At 42.2% G+C, this 27,880-nt stretch overlaps 3 protein-coding genes across 3 annotated transcripts; all 3 read left to right on the top strand.

The window, feature by feature from the left end:
• The first annotated feature begins 13,263 nt into the window (after nt 1-13,263).
• On the top strand, nt 13,264-16,406 carry LOC306742183 (capZ-interacting protein). Its single transcript, XM_079224525.1, has 4 exons — nt 13,264-13,279; nt 13,726-13,794; nt 14,424-14,639; nt 15,342-16,406. The coding sequence occupies exons 2-4, from the start codon at nt 13,762-13,764 to the stop codon at nt 15,744-15,746; spliced, it is 654 nt and encodes a 217-aa protein (XP_079080651.1). The 5' UTR covers nt 13,264-13,279; nt 13,726-13,761; the 3' UTR covers nt 15,747-16,406.
• Nucleotides 16,407-17,959: 1,553 nt separating this feature from the next.
• On the top strand, nt 17,960-22,529 carry c15h3orf52 (chromosome 15 C3orf52 homolog). The gene is made up of 7 exons (XM_079224646.1): nt 17,960-18,086; nt 18,353-18,430; nt 18,655-18,741; nt 18,901-19,006; nt 19,282-19,442; nt 20,103-20,173; nt 20,257-22,529. The coding sequence occupies exons 1-7, from the start codon at nt 18,021-18,023 to the stop codon at nt 20,450-20,452; spliced, it is 765 nt and encodes a 254-aa protein (XP_079080772.1). The 5' UTR covers nt 17,960-18,020; the 3' UTR covers nt 20,453-22,529.
• A 1,931-nt stretch (nt 22,530-24,460) lies between these two features.
• guca1c (guanylate cyclase activator 1C) lies at nt 24,461-26,264 on the top strand (the record flags this gene model as incomplete). The annotated part of the gene is made up of 4 exons (XM_079225074.1): nt 24,461-24,655; nt 25,186-25,335; nt 25,811-25,898; nt 26,128-26,264. 4 exons carry the CDS (start codon nt 24,461-24,463, stop codon nt 26,262-26,264), a joined length of 570 nt encoding a protein of 189 aa, XP_079081200.1.
• Between the last annotated feature and the right edge of the window lie 1,616 nt (nt 26,265-27,880).

The following is a 27,880-nucleotide window of genomic DNA, read 5'->3' on the forward strand; positions in this document are numbered from 1 at the left end:
TGACTGATGGGACGCTAAGGAGGCTTCAGGAGCTTGACGGACTGGTGACTGGAGATGCAGCTGTTGGTATACAGGGAGAAGAGCAGAGGGGAAAGATCGCAGCCTTGGGGGGAACCGGTGCTGATGGTCCGAGAACCTGAGAGGTGCTTCCCCAGCTTCACGTGCTGCTTCCTGTCAGTCAGGAAGTCTGTGATCCACCTGCAGGTGGATTCGGGCATGTGTAGCTGGGAGAGCTTGTCCTGCAGCAGAGACGGGATGATGGTGTTGAAGGCAGAGCTGACGTAGGTTCCTGGGGAGTCCAGATGCTGGAGGATGTAGTGGATGCCCATGTTAACAGCATCATCTACAGGCCTGTTGGCCCTGTATGCGAACAGCAGAGGGTCCAGGAGTGGGTCAGTCAGGGTTTTGAGGTGGGACATGACCAGGCGCTCAAAAGACTTCATGACCACAGAGGTCAGGGCGGCGGGCCTGTAGTCATTGAGTCCTGTGATCCTGGGTTTCTTGGGGATGGGGATGATGGTGGAGGCCTTGAAGCAGGCTGGTACGTCTCCAGGGAGGTGTTGAAGATCTCAGTGAACACCAGAGACAGCTGATCAGCACAGTGCTTCAGGGTGGAGGGGGAGACAGAGTCCGGGCCCGCTGCTTTGCGGGGGTCCTGTTTTTTAAACGGTCTGTTGACGTCCCTCTCCAGAATAGTGAGGGTCGTCACTGGGGAGGGCGGTGGTAGAGAGGCGTGAGCCCCTGATGGGCTGAGGGAGGGCGTCAGGACTGCTCCATTGTCTACCAAAGCGACAGTAGAACTCGTTCAGCTCATCAGCCAGGCGGAGGTCGTCCATGGCATGGGGGGTTTTCGGCTTGTAGCTGGTGATCTGCCTGAGCCCTCTCCAGACAGAAGCAGAGTCACTTGCTGATTGCTGTTGTTGCAGTTTCACAGAGGGTGTCGCTGCTGCTCCCCCCCTAATCACAAAGCACGAAGATACTGCCGTACCCGGATGATAGACTAATCTGCGTGCAATTCCAGAGCATGCCTGTCAGGGGGTGTCCCCAGGAACAGGACTCCATTGAGCATGTCAGGGTCCTGAAGCTACGGTCCGTGCATTTAGCGTTCAAACATTTCCTGCCATACTTGAGAGGAAAATATGTACTTGAGAGGTCGGATAACACCTCGACTGTGTTCCACATAGACCATCAGGGGGACACTAGGTCTGCAAAGCTGCTACGGGTGTCCCGTGCCTTTCCGACTTGGGCAGACCCTCACCCAACCAGCCTTCGGGCGGTGTATTGACCAGGAGAATGGAACCAGATTGCGGATTCCCTCTCCCATCACAAGCCTCCATCGGGGGAGTGGCGGATTCATCCATGAAGTGGTGCACAGCATCTGGGTTCTCTTCGGCAGGGCAGAGGTGGATCTCTTTGCCTAGGAGAGGTCGACCCACTGCCCCCGGTTCTCCCTACGGGAGAGGACTGGTCCTCTGGGTCAAGATGCCCTGGCTCACATGTGGCCAGGGCATCATTTATGGTTCTCCGTCAGGTCGACGGCGTACCGTAGCTACGCCGTCGACGCAGACCCCTACGCCGTAGCCTGACGCGCACCTCCAAAAAATCCTAACTACGCGTCGCGTTGACGCAGACCGCAAGCGCTGTGATTGGTCTGCTCAGAACGTAATTTACGGCAGTTGGTTTTTCCCAGCCTCGACCGGTTTAGTGGTCGTACAGACCACCTCCGCAAACGTCTTCTCTGTCGTCTGCGCTTCAACATTTCAACATCTTCAATATTGATGAGCTCCAACTTTAATGCAGCCGCTCCAACTTGGTCACCATTGTTTACTGTGACCGGAATTCGGCTATAACCCCTGAAACCACACAGCTACACAGGCACACACCCCTGGCGGCATGGCGGTTAATTGCAGAGCAACGTGGTCCCTCTACGCAGAACTTCGAATGCTCAACGACGGCGTCGTATCTACGCCGTCGACGTGACGGAGAACCATAAACTAGGCTTTAGGCTTTCCCCCCATTTCCTCTGATCTGCCAAAGCTCCTCAGTGTTATTCAACGGGGCCACAGACTGGTGCGGGTGGCACCCTTATGACCCGCCAGGACTTGGTTTTCCCTGTTGCACAGACACTGCTGCGGGCAACCCTGAGAGGTGTGCCCATGGAGGATATAGGTGCTGCAGACTCAGGGGCATCATCATTCAACAGATACTACAGAGTGAACTTTTCCACCCCTCACCCACTGGGTGTGGTTCTTGGCCCAAATTCCTCTGCTTGAGCCATATGAGGTAGTTCCCATGGGATTCCTCGTGACTCTGTTGGTATAAGTCATCCAGTGTGAAACACTGCCTCTGGCGGTCAGTAAGGATGAAATAGAACACTTTCAAGCACGTGTGTTTTTACACCTGCTGGCCCCAACTAAATGAGTTAAGTCGAAAGTTACGGAGGTATCTACGGTTCTATGAATCCTGGATGATCCTGACTCACTCAAAATCTTGTGATTTCGCGAGAAGATTCCGCAGGACTCAGGATGACGCCGGATGTTTTACCCGGCTAGGGGGTCATCCGAGGTCACACGTGACTTTGTTGTTATAAATACTCGAACTTCGCTAGCACGATACTGAATATATCCAGTGTGAAACACTGCCTCTGGAGGTCATCCAGGATTCATAGAACCGTAGTTACCTTCGTAACTTTCGACTTACCTCATTTAGTTGGGGCCAGCAGGTGTAAAAACACACGTGCTTGAAAGTGTTGGCTCATATCAAGCAGGCCCGCGGCTTGGACTGATTGGTAAATTGATGAAAAACAAAGTTGCTGCCCCATTTTTCAAGGAATTGTATTTCCTTACGTGCATTGAGCATTAAAGCGCCATACGGCCCAGAGTAAGGATACAAGAAGACTGATTAAGTGTATGTACTGTCACTGTATCCATCTAATAGTGAAATAATATCAATTGATCATTTACAGTGTTAGTAGATGCTCCATGCGTTGCTTATTGGATTGCACTGACGCCTCGGTATGGTTGGTAAACGTTTGCATCAGTCGGACCTACAAACCCCCCCCCAAAAAAAAATCATATGAAGTCCCGTAGCTTTAGCCTAATAATTCAACCGTTACATTTTTTGTATTATTATTATTATTTTAATAGTTTGTAGCAGAAGTAGTTTTGTTTTGTTTTTTTCCTGACCAATTTGACAGCGCTGACTGAGCCAAATGCGCGTAAAAGTTGTCCACTCCTCCTCCTCGTGCATGAGGCTCATCTGGCTCAAGATATAAAAACAGAGCTGCTCTCTGTCCACGCTGCGCTCCTCAGTCTCCTCTCAACCAGCAGGCAGTTTGCTCCAGCAGGTTGAAAAACAGCAACAGCAACAACAACAACAAAAATAAAAAAAAGGAGAAGGGGACGATCTCTGGCATTTCCCGCAGGATGGAGGTAACAACTCTATGACTCTGAGCCTAGCTTTCTGTTCTAGCCTGTACTTTCTGGCCACTTGAGCTGATGGTTTTCACATTCAATGTGGTTTTGTGCAGCCATGTGTGGTTGGAATTAAAACTTTGCATCATAGAAGCTCAGTGAGTAACTGTAGTATTTTTAATGGTCTGTGATATTTTTTAAGGAACTAGGGTCTGTCTGTGCAGCCATTTAACAAATAATAATATTGCATTTGTGTCAGTATCTTAGACTTATAAAGTATGCACGTGTAGGTGTGTTGGCTACTCATAATAAACATTCCTCATACTCTTGACAGCATTTACCTCTTAACTCTGGCATTATATGTGATACCATGTTTTACTTATAATGTATGTTTTATCTTTTATGTGAAAAGATGACTGTGCTTCTCTTTCCTGGGGGTTTAGTTTTAGTTCTTCATAGAAGTCCATTTTTTAATGCAGGGTTTGGTCACAGGTTTGTGGCCTCCTCCCTGCAAAACAGGCTGTTCCCTCTGACTTAACATCTTTCTCAAGTATTTAATGTCATGTGGCAAAGAGAAACACCCTTTTTTTCTGCACGTGACGAGCACATTAGTAATCTGCTACAGAACTACTCTCACTTACCACCCAATGTTAGGACTCCGATATGCTTTGGGCCAGTTCAGCTTGGATCTAACAACTTTTCCTCTTTCCCTTTTGCCAAAATTAAGAGACAAAGATTTAGACTGTGAAAAAATAAAAGATAGAGCCCTCTATCTTTTATTAGGTAATTCTTAGGTCAACATGTTTTTCAGATATAGTTACACTTCCTGTGAGATCACTTTTAAGAGGAAAAAAAAAAACCTGCACAAGCAGCTAACTGAACACTGCGATGGAAAGCAGGTTCAACTATTATTGGTGACTCCCGGTCTTTCTATAAGAAGCCTCCCAAACCCAACAAATCTCACCAGCTCAATTTTAATATCAGCCTAGCAAATGATTTAGAGATTGATGACAATGAGCAGCGCTGCAACTGAAAGCTCACTTGCCGCTTGTTAACGATCTGATCTCGGTGAATAACTACCTAACCCTGTTAGAAATGTAAACATTGCTCATGGATTTCATCGTTGATCTCTCACCTGGAATGTATTCAGAAATGTATTTCTGTTGATGGTGTAGGTGTAATGGGACACTTCCATGGCAACCACAGTGATTTAAAAAAAGTAAAAGCTGTGGAAAGCCCACTCAGTCCGGTCAGGTGTTTGGTGTTCGATGTTTCAGACGGTCCTCTGTCAGTGGTTTCCTGCAAAGTCACTTTGGTCTGCAATCACTGGCACCAAAGCAATGCCACATTCATGAGTGAAGTCGGTCAGCTGGTTGGGTAATGGTATGTTGCTGCTGTTGATCAAATTGATGTGACTGAATTGCTTTCAGTCACTTCCTGTTTACTGAGAATTCCAGTATAGTAAACAACCGGACACCAGAAATTAGGGTTAGGTAATATATCCATATTACATTTATATGAGAGATATCGTCTTGGATTTTGGATATCATCATAAAGCATAAGTGTTGTCTTTTCCTGCTTGTATGTATTTCTCTGAACTTACCAGACAGTTCTGTTATTTTCCTTTACCCACTTAGTCACTATGTCCGCATCACTGATGATTATTCATCAGAAATCTCCATTGTGGAAATATTTAGTAAAAGCACCAGTGCTGAACCCTACAATATGTTTACAAAATCAATATAGAGGTATTTGATCCAAACTGTCATGATATTTGATTTTCTCCATATCGCCCAGCTCCACCTGGAACTGAATCGCTTCTCCCAGGTGTTAGCTGTTGGGAATGGGAGGCATCATCTGTCACAGCATCGGTTTTGAGTTTGATAGGCTGGTATTGAGCTTGAGCTGTCCTTGGCTAACTATAATTTTGATGACTAATCAATTCGTTGATTTAAATCGACAGATCTGTAAAACTGAGAATAGCACACAAGCACCACTGTAATCTTGTGTTTGGAAATAAGTCATTCAGCATGACATTTGTATTTTTTATTGACTAAATAAATCTTAGTCTATTTCGACCAAACCCCTAAAACGAGCCAGTAAAGTCAGTCTCACTGTCATTTAAACTGCGTACGCTTTGCTCTTTGATGACATCACCCATTAGTCTAAATTCTGCTGTGTGTTTATCGCTTTAACTGCCTCAAGCCAGCCTTAAGGAGATTGCCGCATGGAAATTCTAAAATTTTGTGTTTCCTGTGTTGCAACGACAAACTATGAAGTGGACAAACTGGACATGTTGTGCATTTGAGTGTGTTTGTGCATGCACCTGAGGATTTACCGCATGTGTGTGTCGGCTTGTGAGCTGGGGTGGGGTGGGGGGGAGATTTTCCTTTGATGGAAAAAATACACCGCTGCTAGAGGAGTGACTATTTGGGATTGCCTTGCCAACCATATGGTGTGCACATTTATTATGTAATCCATAGTAAAGTTAAGAGACCAATAACAGAGGAACTCAGTCTGTACAAGCCAGACGTTTGCTAATGAGTCTGTATTTTCCGTATTTTCCTTTACAACAGTAATTTACTTACTTAGTGTCCCACTATTATCATTATTATTATTATTATTATTATTATTATTATTATTATTATTATTATTATTATTATCATTTGGGACTGAATAGTTCTATTACTACTACTTAACAATACAACTACTTCTAGAACCACAAAAAGACTTCTAGAACCAAAATAAAACGTCCTTTGAAAGTGTTGTGTAGGGTAAAAGCGTCTGCATCTTATGTTCAGAGCTTTTTGGAACAGGACATTCTCGTGACAGATGCAGCCTGAGGTGTATATTAAGCTGTGTGTGTTTCTGGCCAGTATGAATGCTTCACTCTGTCATAAGACAGACACCTAACTGACCGTGAAGTGGAATTTAAAGCATCAGCATCAAGGAAAGGCTACAAATCTTTACCACACTCTATTTCAAGTTCTTGTTATGGCTGGATCTGTGTTCAGAGGGAGTATACAATGTATAGATGTAATCAGATTTCATTAGCTTACATAATTCATTAAAAGTCCTGCGATTAAAGCGCTTCAGAACCATGAGGATTTAATAGGACAAATCTTTAGCATATCATGTGATTTTAAAAACTCAGATTCCACGAATGCTTCCTGTTATGTTTTTTTCTCTGATCTTGTCTTTCTAGCATGTTTTTAACCTTACGTCAACATATTTTGACTCAGACGTCTTGGTAAACCAGGACTTTACAGATAAAATATTATAATAAAAAAATCAGTTGGAAAAGAGAAGTAAACCGCAGGAAGTGCAACGTTTTTGCAGAATATTCATATTTTCACTGCAGTTCGTCTTCACTGTTTCACAACATATTTAGTTTCCCCGGTGATACAATTGAACTAGCTTTGTGCAAAATGAACAGTTGTTTCCATGTGAGCTGACTTCTCTTGTGTAAGCTTTGCTCATTGGAGGATATATGCACCTTTTACGACCAATCAAATGCTTCATAAAGCCTTAAAGATTCCAGAGCTGCTTTTTGTAGCAGAGCGGTTGTTGTTATCTTGTACATTGTTATAATGTATTGCTATCACAGGTCCTCCCGCGACACATGATGCAGTGTCAGCCCTGCTATCAGAGATGAGGTTGTGTCAGACCCTGCTTCTCCAGTGTGTGGAGCAGAGAGATAGCCTGGGTGGGAACTTCAGACAAGATAGCAAGGAGGAGAACACCGTGATCTGTAAAAGAAAAACATACACACACTGTTGGCTTTCAAGGAAGTTATGTCATGGATGGAGACTGAGACAGAGAGGCAGCCGGAGTCAGGCTTTAAGCTGTCTCGGACATCTGCAGATTCTCAAATGTGGAATTTAGTCGGCATCAAGTCTACAAATGTGAGATTCGTGCAGATGGGATATGAGAGTAGTGAGCCAGATGGAGGAAGTGGAAACCCCAGAAAAAAAACAACATCATCATGACTTTATAACTAACTTCCAAATTTCCCTGCAGAGCAGTTAACTCATACTGCCTGCCTCTCCTCAACCACCCTCTTCTAAATTTGGCATCAAGCCATGCTCATAATTCCTTCTTTTTTTTGTGAGAAAGGAGTGCAAACAAAAAGTGTTGCAAGTTGCTTGTACTTTCAAGTTTATCATTTTGCGAAATATTGAGATTTGTAGGTTAGGGTTTTAGGCTTAGAAGGCAGGTGCACGCTGCAAGTTTTAGCATGAACATTACAGGTTGGCTGAAACCAAGATAACTCAATATCATAATATAGACTCTGAAGACACGTCCACAGTGTCAGTAGAGTGGCATGGCCTGTGACCTTTGCATAGGAAAGCCAAACTAGTCGGATTCTTTACTTAAAGTTACTATGGGGAACTTTTCACTGGTTATGAAACCGTCTCAATGTAATACTTATGTGTCATGTACATAAGTAAACAAGACCATCAGGGAGAAGATTGGCTTGTCTATATAGTTATTCTTAATGTGTACCATCTGTGCCACCGGGTCGGATTCAGCGCAAAATCGGATGAAATCATGCAGGTTCACCAGAATCTCCTTCAGCTCAGACTGCAGTCGGGTCTCCGGCAGCAACCAGACCCAGATCCGACTTTGCTGCCGCCTTTTGACCAGCAGCGTCTTCTTCACGGGCCAGGAGTCTAGCTGCTGTGCCGGTCCCTGCTGGGAGCCAACACCGTCACCATGCTGTTGCAGGCCCAGACCATATTGCTGGGCCCGCTGGAGAGAAGGGAGGCACAGGAGAGCCAGGACTGAAAGGGGCAGGCTGTCGGACCATGCTGCAGTAAAATGAGAGGTTTTCTAAAGGGATTCTGGTGCTTGCAAACACTACCACGTCTGTCCACCAGAATCGCCAAGATCAACACAAAATGAAAGTTTCTTGTTGTAGCTTTAACTCGGCAACATGTGTACAAATACCGATATACCATTGGTCAAAGCCATGGATTTCAAAATGTACTAAAAAGACAGACATTTTGTATGCAAGTCCCGAAAAATAAAACAATATGGAGAATGGTCCCTTTCAGAGAGTTTATACGTAGAATATTGCATCCTTGCAAGAAGAATTGTCCCAAGCCTGCCATGGATTGAATGGATGCCGAGCTCTGTGGCGATGAATCTCTGCAGGACTTGCACAACGGTGTAGTGGGGAAGGTGCAGGGCTTTACAGAATGATGTCATCCCACGTCTGTTCTTCTCAGCCACCCTCCACAACAACTTATCCACTGTCCAGATGTTTTTTGTCTTTGTGATTGCTGGATCAGAGGATGAGGATACCAGAACACCATGTAGAATCCCCAACAGGCTCTTGTATCAGTTTTCTTGCTTTGCTCTAAACATGTGGTGGATGTCCTGTCTGCTGTGAGCTGTTTACATTTGTTTATCTTTTCTTACTCACCATTCACTCTCTCCGTAGCCCCGCCTTCTCATTGCCCAACAGTTCAGACTATCTTAGGCAGGCTGTAGTTATCACATTGAAATATCACGGTGCATTCCTCTGTCATCTGTTCTCATATCTTCGTAATTTGCCAGTCAAATTGCAGTTAAACAATCTCTAAAGCCTCTTGGGGCCTTGACTCATTTGTTGTTGCACTTCTCACATTTAAGAAAAATAAATATTTCTGACTTTGGAATTATGACTTTGTCAGCAGCTTTCTGTTCCCAGGTCATCTGGATTAATTTTCCCTCTCTCTGGATGCTTATTTTTTTATTACATATTTGTTCCCCCACCCGACAGCACTAGACTGTCTGCAGCACCTCCCATTTCCTTTGAGGCAGGGGCAGCAATGTCTCGTATAGATGAGGGTGTCTATTTACCTCATCCCTCTGAATGAGGGCCTTTCCTGTGTACTTCTACACACGCACACAACACATGCGAAAACACAGTGCCAGCTAGAGCAGCGGAAAAGTGAAACAGTCAGATGAGGTTCAGTCCAAAAGCACATCATGTTTTCCTGGAAAGGCAGCGAGAGAGAAGGTGCCTTTCTGCTCTCTTACCACTTAACAAGTGCAGCAGAAGGGAGCTGCCCACTACGGTGGTTTTTACTCCTGGAGAACACGCTGACTTGTCAAAACAAAAGTCTGCAGACTCAAACTGAAGCCATTACGCTAGGTGAAAGTGCTTGCTCAACAGCTGCGCTTTGGTACGCTTTATTTATCTTCACTTTTCCAGATTTCCTCACCGCTGGTGAGTTTGAGGATTAAGAGTTCCTCGAGAAGGGTTAATGATCCTGAGCCAGACGTCCTTGTCCGCTCCACGGTGGATTACATGGCCTGTTGCTCTTTGACCACCGCTGTTCTATCAAACAGATATGTTTGGATTTATAGAGACCGCTATCATGTGCTTCTTCTCCCCTCTGGAAACAGGAATAACGGGAACAGTAGCAGGCTTTGTGTGATCTGTTTGTCTCGGTGTTCTCTCTCCACATCTGCCGGTCATTCAGTAAACCTTGTGTCTCCGTCCGCTGGTTGGAATGAACCTTTACGCCTCAAGATACAGTTTTCTAAGGATGCGCAAACGCTTCACTCTGCTTCACATACACCCTAAAACCACACCTGAAAAGAAGACTTTCAGCCATATTGGAATTAAACCGTTTTGTTGTTTTTATTTGAGCACAAATGGCTTCTTTAACTTTACTATTTAGTTATGTCTTGTTGTATAAGGTATTTTGAGACTTCCTGTCGAATTTCTTGAAAGCAGCATTATTTTTGTGACATTGGTGAGGTGCATGTGTCTTGCATGCACACTGCTTCCTGCCACAGTGACCTTTTTGAAATGTATCCACATACAACGAATGGTATAATATACCACCCCCACAGGGTCACCAAAGTCAGCCACTCGGCAGCTCCACTGCATTGCTCAAAGGAACTTCAACAGTTTTAATGTATACTCGAGTGGTGGTAACGGCAACTGCAGGGGCTCCATGAGCCAAGAAAAGATCTATATAGACATATGCATCGACACAATAGTGTCTATGTCCTGCACTGTAAATAAAGTATGATCTGTGGATTAACCACATCATATTTCCCCAACAGGCCCAGGGATTCAAACTAGCACAAAAATTATCATTTTTTCCAGTTGCCAGTTTTCCTACATACATAAATACCCTTTTTTTTGTCATGCTATTAAATGACGGAAAAGCTCCTGATTATTCAAAGTAAAAAAACAAATTGAGAAGAGTCCACTAGGTCTGTACTATATGTGTAACTGTAAACCAAGCAACAGCTAAAGGATCTGTTTCCAATGAAGTCAGAGTTCAGAAATAGCTTGTTTCTTTTTAACGTCGACACAGGCCCGTTTTTGGAAAACTTTAATCACATGGGGAAGGCACTGCTTTAAGAAGCTTTTTTTCTTTCTTCTCTCTAGTAGTTCCTTGTTTAGACATGCTCAATTTCTCTGTATGCTAGATTACAGTATGTTTCAGATGTGGTTTAGCATATGCAGGGACGCTGAGGGGTTACAGAGCCGAGCTGTGATCCGGGCGGCCTGCACAGCTCTGGGGCTTTTTCCCAGGCCTCGAGGCCCAGAAATAGAGCGTGCCCTGCTCGCTCCTGCAGTGAACCAAAGTTTCCCACTCTTCTACAGAGCTCGAGGTCCCAGCTGAGTTAAACATGTGCAATACTGATAACCAGCCGAAGGCCTTGTATGGCTCATTGGAATAATGTATCTCTTTTGTCATCTCAGGGAAATGGTTCCCGAATTAATTAGATTTCATTCCCAAAATGAACAGTTAAAGTATACAGTATGTACAAAAACATGTTTTCCCTTTATAAAATTACTTTTTTATATTCTATTAAATCATATTTATTTAATGTTACCTAAAATCTGAAACCAGGATGTAAACGAGGAAACAAGGCCCTGCTTCCTTTGCCTGCACTGTTGTGACTAGAGTTTGCGCTCTGAAAGAGGCTTTTATTTATTGTTGGACAGGAAAGAGTTAAACAATTGGAGGTTACAAAATAATGGTGTGGTTGGTGGGTGGTCCCTGGTGATTACTATTTATCACGAACGAGAAAGGAGAACTCAGGAAAAGGGTTGGGATGTGGATTAGGACACAGAGAAGCGTCAACAGAGGCACTGCGGGGCTAACTGATGCTGTAATACGTTTTGGGTGGAGGGAGCAAGGTGGTGAGGTCATGTGGAGAACAAGGGGGAGAAGGAAAACAAAGCGTGTGATTAACATGTGGAATGTGTGTATCCGTGAAGCTTGAGAGATCCATGGGCTCCGGCTCAAACTTTGCAGGGAGGGAGGGAGGGAACCGAGAGCGCACACAACCAGGAAACTTGACATGAGCTTTTTAGTGGTCAATTAAAGGAGGATGAAAATGAGATGTGGCATCAAAGCCAGTAAGGGAAAGGGCGGAGCACCACAAGCAGTGACCGTACAATGCAAAGCATGACATAGCAACATGATGCATGAGAATCTGCAAACTCCTGACACATCTCGGGCTGCTGTCGCATCACAAACAAAACATTTCATTCACTGTCCAAATACTTGGCACAAAAGACTAGTTATTTTCAAGGCTCCCGTTCATGCCTGTTACGGGCTGCAGCCGTCAACCGTCTTATCACTCAGGCCAGAGATATGTGGAGTGAGTCAATGGGCCTGAAAGGGAAGCATGGAGGAGGGAAGTTTAGCAATCAGCTCGGGAATAGTAGGAGAGACAGGAAGTAGAGGGGCAAAGAAGTGATAAGAGTGTGAGGCTTCAAGGACGGGTCCCTGCTGTCAAAGGCTGTGGTGTGATGCTGCAACAGCTGTGGGGAGAGAGAGAGAAAGGGAGAGAGAGGCTCACTTCCTGTGTCCAAAGTCCAAACCCACAGAAAAACACTCTGTAGCCAGAGAAGAGATGAGTTCCTCCAAGGACAGCATTGAACCCAGCACTCTGATGGAGTTCGCATGTTCACGCTCTCTGCGTTTTTCCTCTGCATAGAAGAAGGAAGTGAGACTTGTTCTTTGTCTTCGAACATCTTATTGTTCAGCTGCAACATAGCTCTCAGCACATGACATGCTCAAAGAGGCTCTGCACACTTAAACATGTTTTTTTATGGCTGTACTTTAAGGAGTTAATATTTACATTTCTTACCAAAGTTATCCAAATCGACATTTCATGGGTTGAAAAAATGTCTTGATGCGTCATCTTCTGTTTTAAAATCAGCCCTGAATCTTGCAAGGCCAATCCTGAAAGAGAGCGTTGGACTTATATATGCAATATGTCTACACCGTATTTATATTTAATAAAAATAATGTTAACTCTGTATTATCAGTCACTGAGCAACTCCTGTCTCAAACACCCTGTCCTTTTTTGTTGTTGCATTTTTCAGAATTACGTAATGGTACCCAAAAAGGGGTTGTTGTGCCTCACCTTACAGGGCAAAGGCATGTCATGCAAATATTCCTAACATTCATTAAAACAGGCATTTTTTTGAAAGTTTTACACTTTACTCTTGACTCACAGGAGGTAGTACCTTATTTTTAAATATGTCAAAATGTTTGATTGAATGTCTTTCTTTTCCAATAGGATTCTCCATCCAAGCCCTCTGTGGCTGAGCTGGCTGGAAGGTTCAAAGGTCACATTCTACCAATGCCGACTTCAAATGACGAGGTTCTTTATTCATATTTTATATGTTACAGCATCCATGCAAAAACATTTTTTTTAAAGAAGTATGTTTAGCTGCCCTAAAGGTTCAATTGAGTAGTTGGTGAATGCATATGGACTGCTTGTGATTACAAATTTGATTTACTATTCCTCCGCCTTTTTGTTTATAGTTGCCATTTCGAAGAAGACATACATGTTCCCTAAAGTTGCAGAACCAAAATGATGATAATGAATCAGATGTAAGTTATTTTCTTACTTCACTGACCCATGTGCTACTAATGTGTCTTCTTGATATACAAAGAAAGTCGGCTTGGATTTATTTACTTTACAATTGCATCGCAAACTCACAATTTCAACACAGTCGACAGACTACTGTTGCCCAATGGACAATTTATCTATTTTTTCTTCTTCTGATCAAACATTGGGAAAGTGGTGCTGCTGTTTTTCCTCCAGTGGAAAAACAATATTGACTTGACCATACAAATCACACAAACCTATTCTTGCATTGCATTTTCCATATTCACACTTGCTTGTATGGCCCAGTATACTCTTCAATGACAGTGCACATTTTTAACAAAGTGGAAGTATCACAAAATATGTCAGCTTCCCATGGTTTAATAGGGGTAGTGATGATTTTGTGTGTTTGTCTTTTCATTCATTCTGGTCTGACTGTGTTCTCTTGCAGAAACCCATCGTCTCACCAAATCCCTTTAAAATCAAGATGAAGAACTCCTCCATCATTGAGAAACTCCAGGTAGATGCATCATTTAACATGTAGATATTTCGTGAGGGGAAATGGGAAACAAAACCAATGCTGGCTTCACCAAAGATGTGTTATCACATGATGTAGCAGATAGGCAGGAGTAGTCAGCAGTGTGTGTCATTACTGCCATCCACTGTCCAGTTGGCACCGGTGCCTGAGCTGTGAGCATGCTGAAGGGGAAAACAGGAAGGGCTTGTCCCTGATGCCACAATCGGCTCAGATTAATGAGCTAATGGGATCACGGGCCACCCAGCCTCGTACAAACCCGCCACCATCGTTCCTTTAGTTAGCGATTCACACGGTGGGCAGCCATGGGACAAAAGGGCTGCCGCTTCTCCCTCTTCCTCTTCTCCCCAGTGCAGGTAGGATATACTGCTCTAAACTTGAACAGAGGTTTGGACACTAACTTTAGATCTGATGTTCTTTAGTTCTTAGACTGAATGTGACAGCTGTTGTTTGAGACACGTCAAGTGGAATTTTAGGTCGTGCTTCTAGCAGGCGAATTTTCAAAGAGCTGTGTTCTTTTTCCAAACTGCTGTTTAAAGACATTTAATGAAAGCTATTGTTTGTGTATTCAGATTATAATACCCAGGCTTCAGGATCTTCCTTTCCCACTGCAGGCCAATCTCGCCCTGTCGCCCACTGCTCTGCTGCCTTCACACAACAAGAGTCCTGAGGTGAAACTCCAGCCAGCCCCGTTGTCCCCGACCACACCCTGCAGCCCGCAGAGCCCCCTGAGCCCCACCCTGCGGCCCTCACATCTGTCCAGTGAAGAAGAGGAGGCCGTCGGCTTCGACAGCCCTCCTGACGGCGCCCCGCTGCTGAGCATCAACAAGGTAAGCATATGGACACACGCAAAGCTGCACATTGGCTTGTCAAACGGAACAAATAGATCTGAACTATTTGTTACTATCTTCTTATATTGCAGTTGGACTAGTTGTGTGGTATTACTGTAAATATCACGTTGAAGAAGACCCTAGCTCTTGGTATTTCATTTTTTTTTCTGCTTACAAGTCATTTGTAAGCATTGTTTAGTAGTCGGCACTGGTGTGCTTCTCATGTTTGCATGGGTTTGTGCAAACGTTCTGAGTCACTAAATGACAAACATGAGCTACTGTCACATTGAGGCTCCAGACATGTTTCTCATGCTTTTCGTCGACTGAGCTGTGACGTCACGACCGGACACATGGTTTCCGTCCCCGTTGACGTGTTTCTCAGCAGGCGTTCTGCATCTTCTATTTAAGCAGGCCTTGGATAAGCTGGAGCAAGATGCCCCTGCACTGCAAGAGTGCCGCTGCAAGGGGGATTGAAGACGTAATCCCATTAGCCTAGTTAGAGTCCCAAGGTAGCATTTTGTGCAGTGCTCGCACGCATATGCTCAGACTTGGAGCATGAAATATTTTGATGGCACGAAATAATTGACACTGCATAATTTTACCTGTCTTATCTAAGTTGCCTTGATTTGATTTTTTTATTCATTTAAATTGTTTAAATTTTCTTGAATTCCCTTGTGGTTCTGACCCATATTTTCCCCACAGACTCGTGCGCGGCTATCATTCAAAAGGCGCCCGCCCACAAGACAGCACAGGAGGTCTGCTGGAGAGGAGGCAGGAGCTTTCAGCAGTGCTCTGTCCCCGTGTGAACTGTACAGTACAAAAGAAAATGGGGACACGGACCAGGTTTTCGAATATGGACAATCGGCAAGTCTGAAAGCAGCTGAGGAGAAGGACAGGGACTGTGACCAAACAGAGGATGGGGTAGCTGAATGTGACCCAGACCACAGGGGAAATCCGGGGGTGGAGCAGGAAGCAGAACAAGCCCAGAACTTGGAACAGCAGCCTTCAGCGCCTTGCCCTGCCAAGCCGATAGAGGGCAATGTTAAGACAAAGGGGAAGAAGGAGATGCCTCTGGAGGAGCACCAAGGAGGAAATGACATGGTGTGAACTGTGAATGTATACTTTAAGAATATATATATATATATATATTTACATATATTTTTACTGAATAAGTTATTCAGTGCTTTGATTACGAGAACTCTTTAAATATTCCTCAGAAAAAGTCCATCCGTTTTCAATTTCTTGGTACCTGCTCTTTTTAGTCCCTCTGTCGCCCTCTCCTGGCCGTCTACAGAACAGGTCTATAAACACTGGAGAGTTATGAGAAGCAGCTGTTTTCTGCACATGGACATAAGCCTCAAAGTTAATACTGTATCCATTATCAGGAAATGTGTCATTTTATCAAGTCTGCATAGCCAGACTCCTGTTTTAAAGACATTATTAAGGGTGCAATTCAAAGTCAGAAGTATGTCATTTACACAGGACTTTGGACATACTGAATGCTGGGTATGCAAAATATTATTAGACTTCATATATTTAGCAGATATATACAATGTTCTTACATCGATGGGAATGCTGATGCTCATATCAAATCCCTATCACTTTAGGTTGAAGTAATGTACTTTGCTTATCTAGTTCTCGTTTGATGTCGGTCTAATTCTCTGTTTGTTTGTTTTTATGTTGTACTCTGCAAAATATCTAAATCACATGTGGAGTGGCTCGGATTCTCAGCAATTATGCACAGAAATGTTAAGACAATAAACAGCTTCCTCAGAAAAACTTTGACATTACATTTGTATGGTCAACGATTTGTTGGGTCGTAAGAATCATTATGATACTAAATGATCCTGGTGGGCCAGCCAGTTAATGCTGAGTATCATCTCCTGAGACACTAACTAGACAGTTTTCAGTCAGATGAGGTCCAAAAATGTAGATTACATTTGCTGATGACAAGTGATGGCGCTGTCAAATCAGAGATTTGAAAGCCTGTGCACACCCACAGAACATGGCCCACAGGGCATTTAAATGACTTTCCCAGAAGCCCTCTTCCCAGGGTTGTGTCTGCGTGCACAAACTGGTAGTTTGAAACTGTGCTTGATTAACCGCTCTATTCCATCTGTTAAGGTAGGACAAATTACACCATGATCATTCTTTTTAGTACTTGGAGGTACATCATTTTCCACCATAGGCTCTGCCCAATTTTAACCTGAGCAGTGCATGATCTAATCAAAAGAACCAACCGTGTGTCACTGTGAAGCAGGAGAACATTAAATACATCAAATTATTTTAAAGCAATGACAGTAATTACTTTGATATATCTATGTTCTGCTCTTTTTACGACAACATGTGCCTGGCTGTTCCTGAGTGTACTTTTAGCATTTAGTGTGAAAAGCAGGTAAAAAAAAAAAAACTTTCTCGACCTCTACTGGTGACCATTTAGTATTGCAGCAATTGCAATGAGGGTAAATTGTGTCTCTGTCCCTATGGTACCCTGCAATTTTGTATTTTACCCAAAATGTGCAATTTAACTGGGATGTGTATCTCATGTAAAAAAAGAGAGAAGAAAAACAAGACCTTTTTAAAAACTGTTTTATATGTAGCAGCGAGCGAGTGCAGGTGCAGCATAAACATATCCCTTATTGTAAACGGTATACGACTTTCCTGTTTAATTGAACTGACAAGTATGGACGGGTTCTGTATAGGCCGATGTAATTACCCTAATGTAATCAAAATAATTCATCAAAGACATGAGAGGACTTGCATTTGACAAATGGGCAACAGCAGGACAACATTCTCCAACAGGCATTTTGACCCATCATACGTCAGCTAATTTGGTTAAGTAAATAATCATAACTACTCGAAGCCTTTACCTGGAGGTTGTTCACGGGGTGTATATTAAATACACACAGGTTGGGGACGAACTAGTGTTTACTCGCACTTCCCCTTATCTTTCGTTCATACCGTGTTTTAAAAGTGACAGGCTGGTTATCATAGTGCGGCCCCTACATTCCTTTGCATGTCGGATATGTGTCATGTCGTCCTGTAACTGTTAAAGTTTCCTCCCGCCCCGTTTCTTCACTTTGTAAACGCCTTCCGACGTCAGCTGCACCGAAACTTCAAGGAGCTCACCTGGCTGCGGAAGGACGAGCAGCAGAAGAAGGAGATACGAATGTCCTCGTCTGGGAACAAATAATAACTTTGAACAATGTGAACTCGCGACTTGTTTTTTTGAGTAATTATTGCCTCTTTTTTGCACCATACGTGGGACGTTTACGTGCGCTTTCCTTATTAAAAGTTAGAGCCAATAGGCACTTCCGGGTTGGGACTTTAGTCAGGATTACACAACTCCTATTTGGCACTGGGAGTTGGAAGCAAACCAGCATGAACATGGAGATGCATGCCATCAGGAGGAATGGGAACGATGGGGCAGCATATTGTAATGAACTGGTGAGTTAATAATGGGGCAAACAATAGTTCATTTTGAGCCTGCTGGACTCTAAGATTACTCTAAGAGTGATAATAATATTAGTGGTGGTGGTAGTATTAATAGTAGTGGTAGTAATATATTATATTACAAAATGCACGTACTGTATTATTTTTATATACTGTTTTCCTAGATATCTAACTCATTAAACTAATCTTTAGTGGCACATATCATATATATTCTCATCCTTTTGCACAACAATGTTCATAATGCCATTGCCTGCCCCTAGGTGACAGCAGGGAATGGGGCTGGTGTGGCCTGCAGGAACCCTGATGCAACAGAGAAACACAACTTGCTTTCTGAACTGGTGAGCTTCCATCAAAGCTTGTGCTCCTCTGTTCAAATTTACAGTTTGTTCAAGATATTATAATATCACATGTATTCAGTTTAGCTTCCATTTCTGTGTGAAGCAGCACTGGAGTCACTCCTGTCAGCACTCCCGGATGTGAACGAATCAACACACTGTCCCCCTAGATGACTTATTCAACTTTTACTAAAGTAACATACATGTATGTGGTGTCTTTTTGTCAGACTACCAGGAGTAATGGGGAGACAGTTCCCTCTGACCATCCAACAGAAGCTCAAAAGACTCTGGGAAATGCATTCACTCTTCGAGAGGTATAGAGACTCTTAATAAAAATACATTTTGTGTTTCTGCAGCTTTTCCTTCTCCATCTGGATTAAAGGAGGTGTAACTTTTCTGTTATCATGCCTCATGTGATTTGAACCCTCACGAGCTGTGGCCCTATTGACAAAGCATTTTCATGATGCTCTTAGATTACCTCCGTGTGCAGGGAAAGCAGGGTCAAACTATGGCTGATCGTCGTCTTCATCCTCGTCTTCATCTGTGCCGTGATTGTGGTTTCGCTGGCCGTGTGCTCAGGTGAGGTTGCACGATGAGTGTGAGATGATGCTGCATTTATTAAGGAATGCATGCATAATCAAAGTGAAAAGTCAGGTAAGAATTTCCAAGTTTGTTGAAATACTTTGAGCTGTACCAAGGCAAGCGTAGAGGGCAAATGTTAGACGGTCATGTCCAAAGTGTAAGTTTTTTTTAAACTGTTCATGCAAGAACAAATATAAAACAATTCAAAGCTGATGAAAACATTATGTTATGTTGCTGGTGCTGATGCTTCGACCAATTTCCTCTTTGAGCAGCAATCCACGAGGACGCGGATGAGAACTTTGACCGTTCTTTGTTTAAAGTTCCTCGGTCTTTCAACGGGAGCTTCCGACTGCCCAATCAGACCTTCACAGAAGAACTTTTCACCCTTTCTTCCAATGAAAGCCAAGCACTCACTGCTGACCTTCAAGAAAAGGTTTGTACCAGTCATGAGCTGCATTTAAAATAATGTGCAAAATAAGTGCATATTAATTAATTGTATTCATAACTTCATAACTTTTTAAATACCCTGACAAACATTATTCCTTTATTTTGCTAATACATCAGTTAGTTAATGGCAATAGTCTCAGTGAATAGTTATGCTATTAAGGTAAGGTAGGGCCATTTGTTTACAGTAAATAGCACATTCATTACAAGTAATGTAAATATACTTAACATTAAAAAAAACATACCGTAACAAGTAATGTACAGAAGAATATGATGAATAACACAAGATAATGCAACAACACATATTTGAAAAAGCTGTAAAGCTGTATTTCCTTCCAATACCAATTCATTAAAAGTTTTACAAAGAGTTACTCTGGGTTTAACTTTAACCCTGTAGTCACATTTCACACTCTAAGTTTATTTGTTGTTGTTTTTAGTGAGAGAGCTGCATAGTACTGTATAGTATATACATGTAACTTCCATTACTTTCAAGTAAAAAACTTCTAAACTGACACAGTAATTCCACAACCGTCACAAAACAAAAACCTGCTAATAGCTGCCGCTACTGAAAGCTCTCTACAGTGAAAGTAGTTTAGTATCGGCCTAATCTCATTGTTTGCCTCTGCATGTTTGTTCCTGCCCCACCCAGCTGGCTGACCTCTACAGATCCTCCCCTGCTCTGGGACGATACTTCTCCAGAGCAGAGATATATGCTTTCAGGTGAACAAGCGTGTTTATGAACTACATTCTTTGTTTCACCTCTGCTACGTGATAGTGTGTGAACGTTTTTCCTCTCCCCACAGGAACGGGTCGGTCATCGCTGACTACCAGCTGACGTTTCTCATGCCTGAAGAGCAGCAGGATCAGCTGGGAAACATAACCCTGAGCAGGGAGATGGTGTTCAACGTGTTTAGACAGTTCCTCAACGACCAGGAGGCAGATGAGTCGGGGCAGATGTACGTTGATCCAGTTTCCCTAAACATGTTTTTAAGACACTAAGAAAACTGGTGTATCTTGCTTCTTCTTTTTTTCTCACACTGAAGTGAGACACTCCTACAGTGAGGGCGGTTGTTTGTGTCAAACGTCTGTGTGATTCTCCCACGAGTCTGCATAAATGTTGCATTGTGATGCATCTCTACCACAGGAAGCCACACGGCCACGTTCACAGAGAAGCCACTGTGGTTGGAGGTCATATGGGTGACCTCATTGTGTGTTCTGTTTAATAAGCTTTTAAGATTGTTCTTAATTCAATCAATCAACAGTGCATGACCTCTCAGGACTCAACATAGACATTTACTGTCAAACCCAAGAAAGATTTCAACAAAAATAAGCGTTTTGTCGAGTGTATGAAATACATTTTTCCATATTGTATTTGAGACTTTTTTTACTATGCCTTGTTTAACTGCAACTGTACATGTCGGTGCAGTAATTATTTATATTTATTCTCTGACTGTCACTGCCATTTCACCATGATCATTTTTACAAAACCTGTGCCTGAAATACAAGTGTTAATATTTGCATGTCTTTGCCATTATTTCCCGCCACCAGACATTATTTGCAAACCAAAACTGTGGAAGACTCTTAAAACATTTGCCTATACAGCAACAAACACAGCGGAGAACTGTGCAGGAAAATAAGGGATCATTTAGTCAGTGAAGGCTATGCACGGCCATAATAACTGCTGTATTTGTAATGCTCTTTGTAAAAGAAAAAGGAGTGCATGTCAAACATGTTGGTTATAATTTCCTTTGTTTGTTTTCTGTCTATTGATTTGCATTTAATCACACTAGTGACATGCCACTTGTACAGAGCTGTGTGCCAGTATATGAGCTCAGAGTCTGTTTCCTGGCAGTGATCATGTCAACATGTCACTCTTCTAATAGGATTAAAGCTATCATTAATGTTTGTGGCAAAGTATCTGGTCACAGACAGACATTCTTTACATGCACTTGGTTATTATAGGCTTCCCCTCAGCTGTTTGGCCTCTGTACAAGACTCCATAGAAAGAGCTTACGTCTGAGTCACCTGAGAAACTAATTTCATGTATTTTTTTTTTCTCTCCCTTAATTTTTATGGTAAGAACTCACCTGGTAAAGGTTTGATTAACATAACCATGTAAGATAAACATATATAAAGCCTATTTCTGAAAATACCGTATGTTTTTACAGACATTATTTGTCACAGCTGGAACTGTGCAATGAATGTGAAGCTGGAAAGTAATTCAGTTACAGTATAACTTCTGAGTCAGTTAATCTTTTTTACAATGGACTCAATAATAAAAGATATATCTAGATATGGTGTAAAAAAGTAGAAAGTTGGCATTTATATTTGAATACCCATTTTGGGGTTTTGAATAGCAATACATTATCATTCAGACCAGAACCAGCTACGCTAATATTTGCTGTTCTGAAAAGGCACACTTAGAATTCAAAATTATTATTGTGTATGACATAAATTCAGAATAGTATTGTATTCAGAATGAGATACTGAGCATGTTGTCTCTTGGTCCCCTTTTCCTGAAGCAGTGTGTTTACACGTGCAGTTCTCAAACGTCCTGCATGACAGTCACATGCTGGTCAAAAGATCAAGTGTAAACAGCAGCAGTGCATCGGTGGAATCCAAGAGATTTCAACACGTGCTCTATGAAACATTAAAATGGGAAAAACAAGAATAAACCTGCACATTTCTGTTAAGACAAGATGTATTGATTTGAACAGGACTTGACTAAGCTGCTTGCAGGTGTTCAGGATTTAACAGGATTTCTGCATGTGTCCAAATTTGTTCTGTTAAAGTAAACATTTGATCTCTTTATCTGTTGGCAGTAGTGAGAGATCATGTGCCAAGGCACAGAGCAGCAGCACCATGCATCCTGGTTGTGTATACCTTCTAGGATAATAGGTACTAGCTGCCTGTTGTCACTGGTGTTCCCTCTCCTCAGTCCTATTTTGAGAATTGGTAATCGCCTCAAGCCGATTAACTATAATAAGCCCTATGAGCTTCGATAGCCTGGTTGACTTAAACATCACCATTGTCTATCCTTTATCGAGCCCATGATCCTCTGAGATTGGTCATGCAAAGCCACTAGGTCCTGCATAGGTCACCAGTGCTGGTTAAATATGTATTTATCCATTCTGGATGTGTGTGCAGGGTTGTTATATATTCTATTGACTCAAAGTCTGTCACAGGTCATATCTATTCTACACAAATAAATAAAGCAGATTTTCATCATAAGGCTTGAGTTACTGTTATATTGATGAGTATGTACTGTGTCTAAAGAAATGATTAGACAACCTTAATCATGTTGTTATTTTAGGGCCAGTGGCAAAGACGATTGTTTAAGGATAATACCTTTTTTTCGCTTGTCACTGAGAGAAAAAAATAACAAGGTATGAAATCCGACCACCCTGCATGTTGATATCGTAAGATGAGTTATGAAGATGAGTTACTCTGACCTGATTGTGGGAACTAAGTCTGGATCGGGTTAATACATGGTTAAATTCTTTGCAAAACTGTGAGGCAAGGAAAGTTCCTTTTTATTTATATAGAACATTTCATTAAAGGTGACAGTTACAGTTACAACAGCTTCCTGTGTCATGCCAAAAAATGCAAATTGTCCGCCACCCAGTAGGAGCAAGCTCAAATTGATGCCACTCAATGTTCGTAAAAGGAAAATCTGCAAAATCCAAAATGGCTGTGCTTTTCGTGCTAAATAAGATACCACAGCAACAACTATACTGACAACCAGCCAGCCCTCAAAAGACTTTGACAACCCCCCCCCCCCCCCCCCCCCCCCCCCCCCCCCCCAAAAAAAAACCCATCACCACCACACACACACACACACACACACACACACACACACACACACACACACACACACACACACACACACACACACACACAGAAAAGTATATTTTTCACTGTTAAAAATGCAATAATTGCATGGTAGAGTGCATCTGACCTGGCTCTTGCTAACACTGGTCCTAATTTGGTTATGCACCAGGACAACTTAAGGTCAACATGCTTATAGTATACTTTAATTGGATTTTCACTTCAGTGAAAAGTAAATACTTTCTATGTAATCTCTTGCGTGCCAAACATATGGAACAATAATGTTATGCGCTCTCCTGCAGCATCCCTCAATGATGTAAGTTACTTAAGTGTCTGGCCTTTTCACCCCTAACCTAAGATCATTATTAAGCATTATTGAGCCATCAGATTTATAACCTTATGGCTCCTTTCAGTTTGGACATTCATTTTCTTCATTGTATCTATAAAAGCAGGGCAACAAAAGACCCAAGAAAAAATAGGCCTCTAATGCAAATAAGCACACAATAAAATAATTTGAATGATTAGCTTTTGAAAAAATATGCATATTTCTCCTTTTATGTAAATAGGAATCATTGAGTATAAATAACTTTGATGTAATATGAATGTGTGTTTAGTAGCTCGTACATATCCCCTATTCTGTTCATGTTTGTAAAGAGGATGAGTTAGTTCCAAGAGGAATCCCAGAGGTGGGAGGCAACCTTTGAGAGTGGACCTTTAGATATTAATTTGCATGCATTAAAACTTGTTGCTATGCAGGTGAGAATGCAAAATAATGGGATGAAAATACCTCACTAAATGGCTATATAAAACTGAAACTACTTTGCCCCACAGCTCCATGGCTCCAAGTCTTCATTTCAACTCAACCCTGTATTTCTCTGACAGCTTTCCTTTGTACACATAAGAGTCCCACCTCCTTGGATATTGGTAGACAAGCCCACTTCAGTCATTTAAGATGCAATGTCCTGAAGTTCTAGGAGGACTTCTGTAGTTATCCCATTAAAGGGTATTATCCCTGCTTTTGGCTGTGGGTAGACTTAAAGATTAAAGTGGTCGTTGCATGCGATTTCTGCCCGACCTCAGTGCTGTCGGTGCTCTGTAGGAACCCTGTCCTCTCTCGCCTCGACCTCCACACTGGCTCTCTGCAGGCTTCTGGTCCAAATCAAAACCTCTGGAGGAATAATGGGCGCCTACAACTCAAACCTTGATGATATCATGGAGGAGGACATGCACCACTGGTACACCAAATTCATGAAGGAGTCTCCTTCGGGACTCATAACGCTCTTTGAGCTCAAGACAATGCTGGAAATGACCGGTATGACAGAGGAGGCCAGCAGCTATGTGGACCAGGTCTTCTTCACCTTTGACATGGATGGGGTAAGGAAGCACCTGCAGCAGATCTCGTCTTCCTTGTTCAGGAAAAAATGGATTGTTGGACACCCTTTAAAGTCTGGTCAGTCTGGTAACAATTTGCCAATTGATGAGACAGTGGCTTAGTGAAATCCTGATGCTCAACGTAATACTTGTATCAGGTATGCTATTCAGTGGAAAATAAGAGGTTCCCTGCATTATTTTAAATAGTTTAACGTGAACAGCATGACATTTTGAAGGGATTGTTCAGAGGGTGCAGAGGCCTCTGGATCTTCTCTACTTTGTGTGTTTTTCACAAAGCTTTGGACGAAAGGCCCCAAATCATAATCGTACACAAAATAGTGTGTCTGTTCATATCTGCTATAGTTTCATCATGATTGCATTAACCCCATAGCCCTTGCATAAAATCGCAAAATGCCAAGTGATACAATGATTCTTTGGAAAATCCTAATGTAAATCTATTTTGTTGTTGATTTGTAAGCAGGTAGATTCAAAGTCCTTCCCCCTAATTTTATATTCCATGTGTCCCTTTGCAGGATGGTTACATGGACTTTGTGGAATACATTGCAGCAATAAGTTTGTTACTGAAAGGAGAAATTAACCAGAAACTAAAGTGGTACTTCAAGCTCTTTGATCAAGATGGAAATGGGAAAATTGACAAGGATGAAATGGAGACCATATTCAAGGTACAGCATATAAATACATGCAGTGTTGCATATCTAAGGAGCTGAGCAGCTCAAAGTTTCCTGAGTTGCAAGGCTCAGAAGCTCTACTCTTAAAGAGCATAAATGGGCCATGAACTAGACATGACACTTAATCCAGGTGGGCTTTTTACCACAAGTCTAAATTTGACCATGCCTATCACGTAATTCAGTCACGGCACCATAGTAATTTCCCTACAGATTACATGTCAACTTTTCACTTTTTCACCCTTCTAATAATACACACAAATAATTGAATTGGTTGTAGTAGTAGTCTTTTTAGAATCACTAGAATGTTTAAAAGATCCATTATACTGTTAAATTATCATTAGTTTAACATATTACTCACATATTAAGTGCATTCAGCAGCTGTTTGAAGCCAGGCAGAGGGTTTTGTGTTAATGATAGACCTTTGAGAGTCCATTTAAGTAACAGTTAACTGTGAAAACTCTTCTATCAGGCCATTCAAGATATCACCAGAAATTACGACGTGCCTCCAGAAGATATTGTAACTCTTGTATATGAGAAGATTGATATCCACGGTGAAGGTAAGAGATATGCAATTGTCAAGCCAGGACATTTGAGTGATTGTTAATCATTTATTATCAGTGTTCGTTGTTAGAAGTAAAGTCACCATGACCAGCCCAGTGAAATATTGCATGAATATGAGGCATCAATTAACCCTCTAGGAGTAAATATCCTAACATGTAATCATTTAAAAATAATAATCCCCTATGTGAGCAATGTGTTGATGCCACTTCCATCTTTTCTCTTCAGGTGAGCTGACACTGGAGGAGTTCATCGCTGGAGCCAGAGATCATCCCGACATCATGGACATGCTCACCAAGATGATGGATCTTACCAACGTTCTGGAAATCATTGTTAGAGGTCAGCAGAAGCCCGCCGTAAACTGAATCCGTGATCAGCGAGCTGGACTGTGTGGAGAACTGAGATTGTTTTTGAAGGATTTTCAGAATGTGGCGGTGTGAAGGAAATATTGCATGTGCTTGATTGAAGAGGACCTGAACTGATTGAGCAGTCCCACACAGACGTGAACTATGGCGCCCCAAGGGAGGCAGAGAATCTGTCCTCTTCCCTCTGCTTGTGCTCTCACACTTCGGGGACGATGGCCCTTCAGTTCTGTGAAGTTTTAAAACATTTTACCGGTGCGTGTTTTGAAAGTCAGTAACGGGCGGCTCATCTGCTTTCAGGTTCCCATCATGGTCCCAGTAGACGGTGCAAAGCATGGTGAATAACTTTGACGTACTTTATTATGAGCTTATTGAGCTGGACCGATAGTATGAGACTCTTGATTGACAGGACTGTCCGTCACAAGAAGACAGCTGACTCTTTGTATGACATAATTACAGCATACGGGTGTTTACATGTTAACACTGTAAGTTAAAACACTTACTTGTCCTTTGTTTTGTGTTATTGCTCATATGAGATCTGCATGAAAACTACACTGTTGCTCGTTTAAAAACTGGATGAATGTCGATGTAGTGACTGAATGTAAATATATTTGACATGCCATGTAATATTTTACTGTATTTTACAATAATTAAGGTTACAATGTTGTCTTAAGAATCAATACAATGTTTTTGTAAGAAAAAAAAAACTTTTCTTCTTTCTTTAAAAAGCCTACAGGACACAGATATAGGGATGTAAAACTCTCATATTTCAAGCGCCTTCTGCATTGAGGCCTTACAGCTGAGTTTATATATTGTATTATTATATCAACATATGGTCCAAAGAGATGGAAAGCATGCTTTCTGTTAAGAAGACCTGATTGTTGAACATATTACAGGGTTTGTAACTAAAGGAGTCTATCGACTCTTATCAGCTAAATTATTAGTTGAATTCAATGAGCAAAATTCTTGAATGTCACTGCATGGGAATATATTTTGAATCCTTATTGATCCCAAGAACAACAATCACATTCAAAAAGTGATTAGCTTTGTCTTTTTATGTGACACAAACTGGTATTGTGTGTTCAGAGTGGAGCCTGGCTCCTCTTCTGAACTAGTCTGCCAAGGGACAGACTGTCTGCACAGCTTTCATTTATATTTGTGCAAAAAATCCCAGAGCTCTTCTCACACATGAAATAACACTATTATCCAATTGTTTCAAGGGGAACCAGACTAGAAACAAATGTTTTCACCCAGGCCCACCTGGGCCCTTTGTTCTTGTATTTGGGCCATGATAAAGTTTATATTACAGACTGAACATCCACGTTATCTTAGCCTGTGCAATATTGTGTGCAAACCGACGGCAGAAGAGCAAGGAGTTCTTCCAAGATGACCTGCAAATGTAAACACCGCTGACCTAGTTTTAACAGTAAGGTTCTTTTTATTTGGTTGGAATTTGTCATCCCTCAGCTCATAAATTAATGAATACAAACCCAGCTTACCCCCTTCATACATTATGGTCTGCACGGTTAATGATTGGACAAGGGTACATTCTGGTACACATTGGTCAGACATTATTATGACCTCGGAGAAATCGCAGGTTGTGTAAAACAAATAAAGAT

The sequence above is a fragment of the Taurulus bubalis genome, assembly GCF_910589615.1.
Source record: "Taurulus bubalis genome assembly, chromosome: 10".
Taxonomy (NCBI): Eukaryota; Metazoa; Chordata; class Actinopteri; order Perciformes; family Cottidae; genus Taurulus; species Taurulus bubalis.